Below are 15580 nucleotides of genomic sequence, written 5' to 3'. Positions count from 1 at the left end.
GTAGTAACTGTGAGAGGGATCTCGGAGTCCTAGTGGACAATCACTTAAATATGAGCCAGCAGTGTGCTGCAGCTGCCAAAAAAGCCAACACAGTACTAGGCTGCATTAACAGAGGGATAGAATCAAGATCATGTGAAGTGTTAATACCACTTTACAATGCCTTGGTAAGGCCACACTTGGAATACTGCATCCAGTTTTGGTCCCCACAATGTAAAAAAGATGTTGAGATTCTAGAAAGAGTACAGAGAACAGCAACAAACATGATTAGGGGACTGGAGGTTAAAACATATGAGGAATGGTTACTGGAATTGGGTATGTCTAGTTTAGTGAAGAGAAGGACAAAGAGTGACATGATAGCAATGTTCCAATATCTCAGGGGTGGCCACAAAGAAGAGGGAATCAAGATATTCTCCAAAGCACCTAAAGGCAAGGCAAGAAGTAACGGATGGAAACTAATCAGAGTTAGAAGCAACCTAGAACTAAGGAGAAACTTCCTGACAGTTAGAACAATTAACCAGTAGAACAACCTGCCTCCAGAAGCGGTGAATGCTCCAACACTGGAAGTTTTTAAGAAGAAACTGGACAGCCATTTGTTTGAAATGGTATAGAGTTTCCTGCCTGAGCAGGGGCTGGACTAGATAACCTCCAACACCCCTTCCAACTTTATTATTATTATTATTATATTGAAAGAAATCACTGAATACTGTACCTGAACAACAGTCAGCTTCAATTAAACTTTATATTTAAAGTATACTATCAAAATTGCTTCCAATGGAATTTAGGAACTCATCATCTTGGGTGCTATAAGTATCAAAATTTGATATATTTATGGTGTTTGGATTGCTGGGCAATCCTGATTCATTAAGGCTAGCCAGATAATGAAAAGTTGGTGTCTCAAAAATATTGGACATAGAGGTCAAAGATAAGCTAGAAGTGGTTACTGTTGATAGGGCAGGAGGCAGCAATGGTTGGACTTTCTTCCTGTGATTGCTTGGATTTAAAGCTTGAACAAAAGATGACTTTTCCAAGTTAACATCTGAGCATCTGGAGTCTTCCATCTCCATGCTAATGCCATTGGACACTGCCACATTTACTGGATGAATAGACTGGCTGTCGATAGTGCTGGAGACATTCTGCATATCTTGCTGAGATACTGATGGTGAAGGTGATGATGATGTCATTGTTGACTCATGGTCATTCATTGTTGCAAAGAACCCTTGATAAATGTTCCCCTCTTTCTGACTGGCCCAGTTCAGACTCTTTTCCTGTCCAAGAAATGGAGAGCTACCATTCTGCATTGTAGGATGCAACACATCACCCAAGTTTCTATGTTGCAGCAAAACACTTAAAGGTGAAACAGAGGAATGCCAGCAAGATGGCAGAACCCCATCCTGCTTAATGGACTCTGTCATTTGAAAAGGTGGACCAGGATGTCCATTGGAACTTAAGTGGTTTAAAGGAGGGGAATAATATGGCTGCAATGAAGGGGTGCTTGTAGATGTTTTCTGCAGTGGAATGGCTGTTTCAATCGGTGAGCAAAATATATTTGATTCTGTGAAAAAAAGTAATCATTGATTAGAAAAGTCTTACTACAAAATTCTTGAACATTTTCTACACTATTTTCCATATATTCCAGACTTAGAATGGAAGCTGCATTATACTTTATCATAATTTTTGGTCTCTCTAGCAAAGCACGGTTGGTGCTGATCAGTACATTTCAGAACTACATCTTTCTATCTCAACTTGGAGATGCTACAAACTGAACCTGGATCTTCCTGTTTGCAGGGTTTTGACAGTTCACCATGAGGACACAGAAAGGTCTCCTTAAAAATCAATCACCAGTACACATACAAAGTACTCAGGGCCATACAGCTGTATTCTGCTTAACCTGGTAGCCCAAATTCTTATAATTCCAAGCCAGAACAGCCATGGCATCTTACAACTATAAGAACTGTAATCCAATACATCTGGAGGCCACTAGATCAGGAGAAGGCTCCTGTAGTGTACAGCATTTATTCTACCTTTTCTCTCCTTTATATATGACATCAAGTTCATGGAAAAAAGAAAGATGTGTATTCCCTGAAGGATTTTTTTTTTAAAAAAAAAATAGGCTATTTTTAATTTTAATTTGTCTCCTGCCTTTTAATCCAAAAAGATCCCAATAGCAAGGAAGATTCCAGACTCTCATGGGAACTAAGAAAAAACATCATATACAACTTGATCTATATTCTGTCCATCAGTAATGAATAGAGATATGTAGAACATTCCATGCATGGCTTTTCTGATCCATACATAAATGCTAGGAGTTAGGGTTATTGAAAAAGTCAAGGAGACCAGTGGCTGAAATGGAGCAAGGAGAAGGAAATAAAAAACACTCAGAAAATCAGGCAGCAAGAGGATCAGTGGGCTATGTTGTCTTCGATTATTATCTGCAGCAGTAGCTGAAGAGAGGATGGACTGAAAGTTTTAGGAAAATTGGGGTAGTGGGATTGGGGTCTATTCAGTTTGGGACAGCAAGTAGCTGAGAGAAAGGAGGGGAAAAATTGAGACAAGGACAGATGTGTGGAAAAAAGCTTCATTGATATGGCTGGCCATATACATTTGATAAAGAAATAAAATAAATCAGCAGGTGAGGAAGAAGGCTGGTGGGATATGCTGCATTGGAATACTTTGAGTGAGGCAATGGAGAGAAGGCCAAGAGTAGAGAAGAGGGAATAGATGGATCAGTGGGATACCCATGCTCAGAACAGCTTGGAACAGGGCAGGGCAGTAATGCATTCCATTTTAATCTATACCATTAAAATACTGTCATGGAAGAGATAGGAAGAAAGACATTCAAAGAGCCAGAACAAAGAAGGCATTTTTTTAAAAAAAAGAATCTACCTTTCTTAATGAATTTTTCTTCACTGGTAGCAGTCTGGAACAGAGCAGCATTAGACCTCTCATAGGGACCTATGGTAGGAATAGTTGTTATCCTAAAGCAAATCAATCCTATAAGGATGATGATCAGATTTACCCAATATAATGAAGTCTGTATTCCCAAATATAATGTATCCCCAACTGAATTTTAGCCTAAAGTGTCTAAATCCAGCCTCTGAATGCTAAGAGAAATGGGGTCAAGGAAAATAAGAAGGAAGCATCAACATAGTTTTGGAAGTCCCTAGTTTGTAATTCCTCCCCCATAAAATATAAGTCCAAACCAAGAATGCAAAATATTAATAAGACAGCCAGTGAGAGCCAAACTCATTTGAATTAAGAAGAAGAGAAAGCAGAGAGGCCTTCTTGCAGCAAATCAGCAGTAAAGTCTCATCCATTTATATATATTTGAGCCAGCCTCCAATTCTCTGTCCTCTACATTCTATTGTAATTCAGTTTAGTGGACTTGGGCACATAAGGAGAGAACTGAGACCCTAATGAGTGATACCATTGCATTCTTGTTACTCCCAAACAAGTGAATAGATGCTATCAATTGCAGAGACAGAATAAACTACAGCGTCACAAGCTTTGACTTAAGTATGGTATGGCATGGCATTGTGCAGCTTTTACTGAAAGAAACTCATAATGGTTTTGTAAAGCACAAACTTCTATCTCTTTAGACAGGACTTCTTTCTCAAAATATTCTCAACCCAAATGACACTAGGAAGCCTCAAGGATAAGTCCCCGTTTGAGAGAGAGGGGTTTCATATTAGAAGAACAAAATAAGATGGGAAGAGTTTTACTCTTACCAGAATCTTGAATGAGCTTTTGTAAAGCCATTGGTGACCTCTGCCTTTTTGCCTTATGACCATAAGGGTCTAAAACAGGAGGGAAAAATAACAGCATTTACACATATGATGATGTTGGGAATGTTTGCTGCAAAGGAAAGGTTTAATTCTGTGTTCTGTTCGATTACCATATGCAATAAAATATAGAAGATTGTCTTACATTGGATTGCCTTCCCACCAGCCCAGTATATCTAGAAAATAACTTTCCTAGGTCATGGGCTAAGCTCTTCCCACAATTTGCTACCTTATTTTTGATTCTAGAGTTTTCTGCTGTGCTGCTTCTTGCTTCATAAATATATTAACATATGCTAATTCCTCCCAAAGAAATTGGTAATATTCTTAAAATGAAAAACTCCTGTAAATCTCTTCTGTCTTAAGGCATTTTTTTTTATTAGCCCTGAGGTTTTCCAAATTAAGCTTGCAGAGATCTAAATGAAGAATTCCTGTCATAATGTATTTTCTTTTTTAGGAGAGTAAATATTTAGAATGGCCAAAAAGGAAGTTGTTGAACATAAAACAAGCATACTGTGAGACAACAGTAAATGCTGTGAGGGATCCTTGGTGCTCTCTGAGCTTGTTTGTTTTCTTGCAGACGTTTCATTACCAAACTAGTGTCCTATTCCCCAACATTCAGGGTGTGAGGGAAATCACTGGAATTAAGAGGATTTAGGGTTCTCACTTCCAAGCTTTTCTCATATGTGCCAACTTGGCAATTTTAAGATGTGTGGACTTTGATTCCCAGAATTCCCCAGCCAGCAAGATCCCCAAAGCAAGAAGGCTGCAGCTCAGTGAGAGTGAGGCTTGCATTGATGCCGCACACCTAAAAGAATGCACTGTATGTCTGAAATAAGCCTTCTCATGCTTCAATACCTCAATGTGGTTGACTAAAGCCTATTTTATTTGTTTTATTTTTGTCTTTGCAAAAGTTTGTTTCTAAAAGCTTTTCCCACCACAATTATCAATGCCTACACTACGAGGAGTCAAATGTTTCTCTGTGGACAAGCCTGCTGTGCGGGCAGCCAATATCACCAGCCTTGTTTCTCAAGCACAGGCAAAGATAGATTATGGCAGCAGCTTTTAAAATGACTTCTTCCTTTTTGTCTTAAAGCAATCCTCTTCAACCTGAAGTACGCTGCACCTTAACTCTCAGCATTTCCAGTTGGCACAAGGCCATGCTGACTGGGAATTCTGTATATGATGTTCCAGAATGTTTGCAGAACACTAAGCTGGGGGAGACTGGGCCACAGTAATATCATAATACTGACAGAAAAAGATATTGTTCTCCCATCAGAAATCTGTAAGTTCTTCTCTAAATTAGTGTGGGCCCTGATTTGAAAGAAGTAACTTAGTCCTACCTCCACAAATGTGTATAAGAATGTACCTTTTTCCTCTGGTAAATATCGAAAGTCCATAGGGTCACTGACTTCCTGATCTGAGGGCCTTCGCAATTGCATCTTCACGGTTGCAGGATCTGTGATATCTTTGAAAAATGGGGGTGTCTTGAAGACAATGGCTACTTGACGATGAACATCAGCTTGTGAAAAAATCCCCTTGGCTTCCCAGTTATTCATGAAAAATCTCACTTCTATATCATCTGTTCATTAGAAAGATATAAATATCACACTTAATATTAGGAATAAAACAATAAACAATGGTTCAAAGCGTAATTTTTTAGCATGAAACACCAAAAGGGATCAGTTCTGCTTTTTATAAGGATTGTAAATGTCATGGCAATACATCTGGCATACACATATTTGGGGGAAAATAGCACTTAGAAATAGCCCAATTTAGTCAGCTTTTATATTTTATTAAGACCAAGATTATAAAAGTTTTGAGTTTAACATGGAACTGATGATTTTTTATCTAAGCAGATTTCTTTTATCTAGTGTGGTGTTTTTCCAACTTTGGCAGTTTAAGATGCGTGGACATGAACTCCCAGAATTCCCTAACCAGCATAGTGAAGCCCATGTCTCAAAGTTGCTAAGATTAAAAAACACTGACCTAGTAGACTTGATTCGGCAACTTATTAATTAATCTTATCTCCACATCGTTTCATCACTAGTCATTCTAGCTGATGAATATGGAGTAGCTCTTCTAAATTTAGCACTTACTGAAAGTGCCAGTCTCTAGCTCCCATCATCCACAGCCAGCAGCCATATTGACTGACAGTACTGGGCATAAGACATCTGGATGGCCACTGATAGGGGTAGTCTGGTTTACAACCTAAGCTAGCTAAAGCTTGCATTTTGAGTGCCAGTGCTGATTATTCTGTAACATGTGAAACATCTGCTGCAATACACATACCTATACTGCACAGACTTAGCTGCAGTCTGGGAAATGCTTGGAAGGCAGTTTTGTATCTTTAACACTGTGGCTGCAGGACTGCCTGATTCCCATTGGCAAGGACTCTTGCCTTTTCCCCATTTCCCTAGCTCTCTGGAACACCAGGAAGAGTTGCTCCCATTTCATTGCTCTCTTTAAATTAAACAGCAGGACAGTTTTGCAGCTTTCCCTTACAATAATCAGTTTTTGTTCTTCCTTGTACAAAAACAAACATATTACATATTAATACTGAGAGGCCAAGTTTTACATTTCCTCCTTGATCAGCTGAAAGGAGTATTGCTTGAGAGTATTGGGCAGTTCTGGGCATTTTGAGGATGACAATGGAGGAAAATGATTCTGAGTTCAAAACTAGTACATACATTGTTTCATAGATCTATATAAATCAATGGACTATATAATGTTTGGATGGAATTTGACTCAAACTAGACTTTTTTAGTTGCACCATTCCACCACCCAAGTTATATACTCAAATATTACAATATTTTGCTAGATTACATGTCATAATTCAATTTGGTGGATATTTGGCATTTAGTTTAACCACCTCCACTTTCCAGTACATATATGCATATAAAATTGGTTGCTTCTTCATATTTCATTCTTAGATAGCTAAAGTTAAAGTTTATGGTATACATGGTATTCCAGTTTCCAATCACCTTTTTGAACTTTGTCACACAAGAGGAAAATTTCATCTCCTCCTTTCACTGTTCCACAGTTCTTGTTCACACGACAGATTCTCAATTCAGCTGAATTGGGTGCACCTAAACAGAAAAGGGAATTAATGACTGAGGGAGAGAAGAGTAAAAAGGGGCTATTATGGTTACATATGTCTAAAAAGAGAAGTGGGGGGGGGGAGAAAGTTCTGCAAGCAAATCTTTATCTGAAGATATGTAAAGCAGAGAAAGTAATAGATACATTTCAAGCATCCATAAAGCCACCTTTTCCCATCAGCATTTTAAATGACATTATCCCACTATCTCTGATGTTCCTCCTTGATCATGCATTGCTATCGTTTTTTAGGTCTTAGCACATAATTTGATCAGTTTTCTGTTGTAATTTTGAATTCTGAATTAGGTATCCATTTTGTTGCTCAAAAACAGGGCCCTGTCATGCAAGAAAATATGTAAGGTAATTAATCTGTTAGGATAATTAATCAGGCGTGGTTTCTGAGTGTTGTCACGATTGGGCTTAACCAAAGAAGTGATCCTCTTCCTTTCTGTTTAGGTGTTGGCCAGCATCTGCCACCACTATTTTTTCCCCAATGTTTGCTTTCTCAAATAGGACCAGATATTAAGAAATATTTGCTGCCTTTCAACCCTTTTTTCTTGCCTGCCTTGTTCACTTGTTACACAAAAGCACAACAATCTAGTAAAATATGTTCAAGAAAAGGAGTGGTTTTTATAAAGTGATGAGATATAGAGGTGTGGAACTCATAAAGGAAAAAATAACAGTTTCAAATATCCAAAACATCTCTGGCAATTTCAAGGGCTTCGCCATCTACATTCTAGTCAATTTTGCTTTCTACCCAAGATTCAAGTCTTTCAGTGCCAAATAACATGCCACCAGCCTTTAAAATCATACCAAGAACAGGGAAGGGGCAGAGGTGAATTTTCAGAAAACTGAATTGGTGCAAGACTGAAATAGCACCAAAGGAAACCAAGAATCCCATTTTCTTCCTTAGTGCACCTTAATCTAATTAATTTCTGCTTCCATTGACATTGGGGAAAGATAGCAGAAGAGCAAATTATGATCACAATGATTTTTGAGGGGTCCTTGCTGCTCTCTGAGCTTCGTTGTTTTCTTGAAGATGTTTCATTACCCAAACTAGGTAACATAATCAATGCAAGAAATCAACCAAGTTCAGAGAGCAGCAAGGACCCCTCATTTCAACCCTGAGTTATGAATTTCTCCTTTATTGGTAGAATGGTTTTTCCTTGCAAAAAGAGGTTGGGCTTTAAATAAGCAGTGGGAAAATGGCCAAAATCTCGGTCATATATACAATGGCTAGAATGATGATGATGATGATGATATGTACTGAAATATAATACAATTTGTCAATAAGTCTGAAAACATATTTCAGATGGAGCATATATATTCAAACTGAATTATCTGAATATTCAAAAATTATGTGTCTGCCAAAGATGCTCTCAGTTATCTTCTGCATTTTGTCTTTTGGGAAGAAGAGGGATAAAGCAACTCCATAGAGAACAACTGAGGCTAAAGAGCATGCAGGGAACACAGCAGGAGAAACTTGACATGAAATAAATCCTGTTCTTAGATACTTACGGTTATCATAAATGGGGTTGGAGATGACTGGGGATATAGGCTGTGTGCAGTTGCCATGCTCATCAGAGATGAATGCTTGGAAACAGAGTCTCACCACATTGAGGTCATATTCTTCAACTGTCAACAGTTGTTCTTCAGAAACTATAAAAACAAAAATAATAAGCATGGGATATTGTATTTAAATTGGGAGTAATAAGGACATGGAAGAATGCTTATATCCCAGACTCTTACGTGTTGATTAAATGAAATTTAGTCAGATTCTAACTTTTGAATCAGCTATGTACCAAAGGAGAGGTGAGACTGGAACATACGATTCTGTAGGGCTTAGATTTAATTATATAATCTTAATAAAGTTGCTCGGTGAATGAGATGGCAGTCTCTAAATTTGATAAACAAACAAATAACATACTGGAATCTCTATATCTATATTTAACAATGTGTGTGTGTATGTTTACAGAACTATCTATCTATCTATCTGTCTATCTATCTATCTATCTATCTATCTATCTATCTATCTATCTATCTATCTATCTATCTATCTATCTATCTATCATTTAAATTTTATGTAATGTAAATACATAGTTTAGTTTTACTTAGTTGTTGTTTTGTTTTTCTCTCTCTTTCCCTCCCTCCCCACCAGCTGCTGTTTTCTTGGGCTTTTCCCACTTTTCTGTCTCTCTGTATTTTACTATAGGATTTTTAGTTTTCTTTCTTATCATCAAATAGCTTTTTATAAAATGCTAGATTCATAACTATATTTTATATTTTAATATAATAATATTAGAAATTGCAATGTTTTTGAAATACCAGACTTAAAAATTATTGAAAAGAAAGGGGGAAAATTGGATAGTTAACATTACAATATTTTGAGACAACAGGATAGAAAAGAAAGAACTGGAGAAAATAAAAAAATATAAAGACCTGCAAATAGAAGTAGAACAACTATGGCAAAAGAAAGCAAAGATAGTACTAATAGTAATAGGCACCCTGGGTACAATCCCAAAACATTTGAAGTATGAATACCATTGGCATTGACATAATCCCCATCAGTCAATTGCAAAGGCAGCTTTACTTGGAACAGGTAAATCTTGCGGATGATACATTTAAACAACAATATCTATCCATTCCAGGTCCTTGGGAAGGACTCAATATGGACAAAAATAGCAAATACAGTCTAAACATCTGGCTGTATGACCAACTATAATAATAAAAGTAGATTAAACCTATCTAGAAGTCATATCCTATTAATTGTTAAATATACTGTAAACTGTAAAAGACATAACCAGCAGTAGTCATACAATGAACCCCTATTTCAGAGGCCAGATGATGTCATTGCAAAAAGGTGAGTCAAAATCCTTAGCCTCATTCTCCCACGCAGTGGTGGGATTCAAATATGTGAACAACCAGTTCTCTGTGTGGATGCCGCTTCCGAAAGTCCATTCTGGGCCTGGGCAACAAAAAATTAGCTATCAGTTCTGCTGAACTGGTGCAAACAGGCTGAATCCCACCACTGCTCTCATGGCATTTTTCTGAGATTGATTTGAGATGATGGAAGTTGCAGTTGTTAGCCCAATGTTACAGAAAAAAGCACTATCAGACTTGGGTCATAATGGTAATCTGGTGGGTAGGCTGAAAGCTTCTAATCCTACGGCAGAATTTAGCATTTTCAGAATAGGGGAGAGGCAATTCACAAACTTTTATTCTTCCTGGGAGTTCTCACTATCCTTAAATTTTTGCTGCCAACTGTCGAATTAAATTTTCAGCATCATATATAACCAATGTTCCCATTTATCTCTCAATTGCTATTTTGTTAGAGAAGGCAGCATCAATGAAATTTAAAATGGAAATGCCACCCACACTGTGGTGATAAACTGCAAATGTTACGAAAAAGTAAAATATTGCTTCCATCATTTACATACCACAAGGGATGTGATACTTCTCCCACTATGGTTTTATACCTTACTTTAGGAGGAGGAGGAGGAGGAGGAGGAGGAGGAGGAGGAGGAAGGAAATTATAGTACAAACTGTGAATTGATAAAGGTAGCTGAAAGAGAAAGCATACAGATTCCACTGTGCTATAGCCACTGTGCAGCAGCTTATCTTTCTTGGTTCTAAGATATTGGTGTCTCAAAATCAATTCTTTATGTACTGATTTTATAATCTTTACATAATTGTTCTTTGCATATACACATTCAGGAAAAACATTTTATTTATTTCAAAAATAAACATTTGCATAATTCATGGTACATTTAGAGGTGCTTTTATATAATCAGCTCCTAGTACAATTAGCCAATTTTTTATATGATTAAAATAAAAATGCAAAAAAACCCCAAGATAATTACATACAATAGATGGTAATACCAACCTAACAGACATACTTTTAGAGTATTACTGTCATTCTTTCCATGTTTCTTTGGAATATAACACAGCTTATGTCTAGGCAAAATTGTTGGGTAAGATTCTATGTATGTGTGTATTTGATGTAAGTTTGTGTTATGTAATGTTATAGTACACATAAGTTGTAATATACATTCTGCACATGATGGAAATTTTTTCATTACATCCTTAATATGAATAATGATTTTCTTTTCAATCTGGGGTGCAAAAAGAGGAAGTGCATTGGTCTTGAGCTATTTTTAAAATCCATTTCCTATTACAAGTATAAAATAGAACACTGTAAATACTCATGTTTTCCTTTGCTACCATTCTGATAATATTGATAGGCACTTAACATGAACAAACTGAGTAACCTTTAAAAGCATTAAGATAGGTCAGTGCTATTAATATATTTATGAAGACCCTGAATTTGAGAACATCTTCACCCCAAAGAAGAGTTAACAACAATATTATAAGCACAGGGAAAAATTCAGTGTGCAGTGCTCAAATTCTCCATCTTGTCTTTCTATGGCTCAAACCAGGCTTGCAGATCCCTTCAATGTCTTTTATATCACGCCAGACAGATAAATACTCAATCTCTTAACAGTTTACGATAAAATAAACGGATTCCAATCCACTAAAACAAAAGAGCAATTAAAACTAATAGACATAAAGCTAATAATAACAATAAGCAATTAATTAATACTTAAAAGCCAGTTTTAAAAAGTGTTTTCTAAATGCTAATAAAGATAGCGTGCCTCCCAGCACTGCAGGAAATGGATTTGTGTATATTATGTATACTTGCTACAAGCCATGCCCCCCCAAAGGCCAGGCCAGGTTATAAAGTAAATACATATTACTTCAATTAGTCACCCATTACAAAATATCCCGCCTGCATATATTAATTGTCCTTGCACTCACACTACAAGTGTTCTCACGCCCAGAAACTTATAAATATGCATACAGTCCTGTACCTCCTTCTAGCAGAAAGAGCAAAGGAGAGAAGAATAATAGGGTAAAAAGAAAAGGGGAACTGCTCTGGGAAGAAAATGAAAGAGAACTGAGGAACAACATGGGGTGCTGATCAAAAGAGGAGAATTGGTAGTTGATAGGAAGAAAAAATGATAAAAGCTTCCTTGAAGTGTTACAAAAGGAAGCAAATTCTGTAGACAAACAGACCAACCCAAAAAGAAGCTAATCTTCAAAGGCATCCAGAGTATGATGCAATTTGTGGCAATTTGTATCTCATGTGTCCCACACATTCTTTTATTGGTGAATGTAAAATGACCACCACCTCCATCTCTATTCACAGGCAATATATCACCGCTGTACATATCTGTAGGGCAAAGCCTGGATGACTTAAGTCTACCCATGAGTTGTGAAGGAAAGATCAGAAAGCCACATCTGATCTTGCACATTATATTCCCCAGGGGCAATTACTGCACATTTCCTCCTTTTAAAAGGTGCTTCCTTTTCGAAGCAACTTTATAGGATGTTTTTCCAAAGGTCACTGTTCAAACAGGTGTTTCCGGTGTTTCAGCTAACAGTTCTTAACCGCTAGACTGTACTATCTCCTTATCAACACTTTTCATGTTAGTATCACCATGATTGTCAACATTTTTTGCTCTGGTCCATTGGAAGCAAGCCCAAGCATTAAGCAAATGAGAAGTGGACTTAAGAAGAAAGCATCAATGGTACAAACTCTGAATGCTCCAACACTGGAAGTTGTTAAGAAGAAACTGGACAGCCATTTGTCTGAAATGGTATAGGGTTTCCTGCCTGAGCAGGGGGTTGGACTAGATGACCTCCAAGGTTCCTTCCAACTTTATTATTATTATTATTATTATTATTATTATTATTATTATTATTATTATTATTATTATTATTATTATTATTATTATTATTATTATTTAATGCACATCTTAAGGAACATATCTTGTAAATGGTTATGGCAACATTAATTTATTTATCAATTTTATATAGCCACCTATCTCATGAAAAAGCGACTCTGGGCAATGTACAACAAGACTATAAAAAGTTAACATATTAAAAAATATATTATTTAAAAAAATTAAAATCACAAGCCTAAGAGAGAACAACAGATGTTAACAACGATGTCAGTCCCCAGTATCTTACAGTATGTTATTACCTTTATCTCATTGTAATCTTATTGATACAATACCTTACCTTGAGATAACTTTTTCTTTGTACTTTCATTAGCTTTCATAAGATGTAAGCTTGGCTGGAAAAGGGGAGAGGCACTTGCAACCTTGACCACACTGCAGAAGCCCACAGACTTTCTATAACATAGAAAGAGTGCTTGCAGCTAGATAGATGATGTCGTATCCCTCCCTCCCCTTGAGAGAGGGCTGTTCAATTTTGACATAGATGGCCTCTTTGACCCCTCTTTCAAACCAGCAGTCCTCTCTGTCCAAATAGTCCATAGAGGCCATCTATGTCAAAACTGAACAGCCCTCTCTCAACAGAGGGGGAGGGATAAGACATCATCTATCTCCAATTTACAACACAGTCCTTTCAGCAGTTTCAAGGAAGCTCCACACTCAGGTGATCCTGATACACTACTCAGGTGATCCTGATGACACAGATAAACTCCCAAGTGGCCTCAGTGACTCTCTAAAAGAATGCAAATGTCCAGATGTCTGCAAGGAGTATAAATCCTTCCATTCCCCCAGTGGCGCAGCGTGGGTTGTCAGCACCCGGGGCAAGGCAAGTAATTTGCACCCCCCCCTCCACAGTGGGCGGCGACCCGGCGGCTCGGATCGGATTCGCAAAGGCAGGGGCAGAGAGCTGCGAGTGCGAGTGCGCCCCCCCAGATGTTGCGCCCGGTGCGGCCGGGCCCCCCTGCACCCCCCACGCTACGCCTCTGCATTCCCCACCATCCAGTCAGAGCTGAAGAAACTTCTTGGATGAGAAGCAAAATGTCTTCAAAGAAAAACAAGAAAGCCCAGTTGCCTCCCGAAAAAGCATCTTTGGAATAACTATGACCTGGAAGACTGAGAATCTCCACAGACATTTAGCCTTAATCTATATACTTGAGGAACACCAGGCAGCAGCAGCAGTGAGGAAACAATCATAAAATTGTATCAGTTCATCAAACTCTCTTGGTAGAATTTGAGTTTTCTTTCATTGAGTTTGGGAGTGAAATTTGTAGATTGGAAGATGGGAATTGAAAGAAGATTAACATTTTCTAACTAATAAAAGGGTTTATTGCTTATTACCCAGCCATTAACACAGTTTGACCTGGAAATCATTTCACACACAAAATAAAACCACAATAAAGAACAGGAAATTTTTGGAATTACTGAAAACTGCTTCCTTTCAGCTTCATTATAGTTAGGGGATGGGTTTTCTGGAGATGAATTGGTCACTAATGGATGACTTTGTTGGGACTTTGATGGAGGTAGAACATTGATCCCTTTAGATATCTAGGCATTTGATACCACTGTCCATGATATCGTTTTGGTTTGCCTGTAAGAGTTGGAAACTGGTGGAACTATTTTCAGTGTTCAATTCCTACCTCAGTAAGCAGTTCCATGCAATGGTAATAGAGGAGAAGAGATCAGTCTGGTGGCAACTCCCTTGTTGCCCCTTGAATTAGGGTTGCTGAAAAGGCAACGACTCATTTGCTGACTAGCATGAATCACTATGATCGCTACATCTATTTTGAAGGTTCTTTATTGCTTATAACAAATTTCTAGGTGCAGTTCAAAGTGTTAGTTTTGACTTATAGAGCTTTGTGCAGCTTAGCACCAAAGTAGCTGCAGAGTTTCCATAAGGTAAAGGTGGTAGAAATCAGAAAGGATTTTTTTTAAGGCAACAATGCTCTAGAATAAGCTATGTACCTTGATGATGGTCTTTTAGAAGCTAGTGAAGGCTGACCATTTCTGGAGGACTTTTGGGGCATATCAATATGTTTCTGTACCGTTAGCGTTATTGTTGTTTTTCACTTTATGAGTTTTTTCCTGTTTAATGTTATTTAGATTATTAGTTATGTTTATTTTTCTTAGTGTGGATATTTGATTGTTTTTTCCTTGGGCACTGTATTGTATCTTCTGTTACTGCAATCTACCAGGGGTCTGAATGATTTAGCAATATAAAAATTTAATCAATGCTACTATTGCTATGAACAATAACAACAGATAAATAACAGATAAATAGATAAATAACAACAGATAATATGTGATAGGGATGAGTTGTCTATGGCTTCCGGTGGCATGTAGTTTTGGTCCCTGTTTTCTTATAGTCCCCAGAGCACAAATTCTGCTATGCTACCAAAAGCTAGTAAATAGTTAATAGCCCATTGTAGCCAAATGGTCACTTTGCCTCAGTTTCTTGAAAGCTATTTGCAATCGGTTAACATTTTTTCTTCCCATAAGTAGTCTTGCAGCTGCTGGCCAGGGTTGCTCAGCCAACACTCCTGAATTGTATAGTCCATGTCCAGGAGATGACCAGGAGACCTAACACCTAGCATGGTCCTTGTTGACCCAGGTGAAAAGCAATCTGATGTAAGTTTTTGTAAATTACATCTCATTATATTGTTCTGGGAGAATGACTCTTCATCTGATTCCTCTGATGAGACCTGTCCAATATGGTTGAACCTCTGACATAGGTCTCATCCTCCTTGGAGCATACAAACCCCACAGCCATATTACTATTTTATCTTTTATTTATTTCAACTCAAAACATTGTATCATACAGTACCTAATTCTTCTGCCAAGTGGGTGGGTTGGACTGAGAGAGTGACTGGCCCAAAGCCAACCAGTTTTCATGTCTAAGGTAGGACTAGAACTCAC

General features: G+C 37.7%; 1 protein-coding gene across 1 annotated transcript in view; it reads right to left on the bottom strand.

The window, feature by feature from the left end:
- Positions 1–681: 681 nt before the first annotated feature.
- The window catches only part of REL (REL proto-oncogene, NF-kB subunit), a 44489-nt gene continuing 29590 nt past the window's right edge, over positions 682–15580 (bottom strand). Inside the window, exons 5-10 of the mRNA XM_015812513.1 lie at positions 8391–8531; positions 6761–6865; positions 5146–5358; positions 3726–3794; positions 2884–2952; positions 682–1552 (exon numbers count right to left, since the gene is read on the bottom strand). Of these exons, the coding sequence (XP_015667999.1) occupies positions 744–1552; positions 2884–2952; positions 3726–3794; positions 5146–5358; positions 6761–6865; positions 8391–8531 (1406 nt within the window). The 3' untranslated portion in view covers positions 682–743. The remainder of the gene's footprint in view (positions 1553–2883; positions 2953–3725; positions 3795–5145; positions 5359–6760; positions 6866–8390; positions 8532–15580) is intronic.

Source organism: Protobothrops mucrosquamatus, unplaced genomic scaffold, assembly GCF_001527695.2.
Source record: "Protobothrops mucrosquamatus isolate PMUCROS unplaced genomic scaffold, P.Mucros_1.0 scaffold92, whole genome shotgun sequence".
In the NCBI taxonomy this organism is placed as follows: domain Eukaryota; kingdom Metazoa; phylum Chordata; class Lepidosauria; order Squamata; family Viperidae; genus Protobothrops; species Protobothrops mucrosquamatus.
Note: the sequence above shows the minus strand (reverse complement) of the source record. Positions and strands in the feature narration are given on the sequence as shown.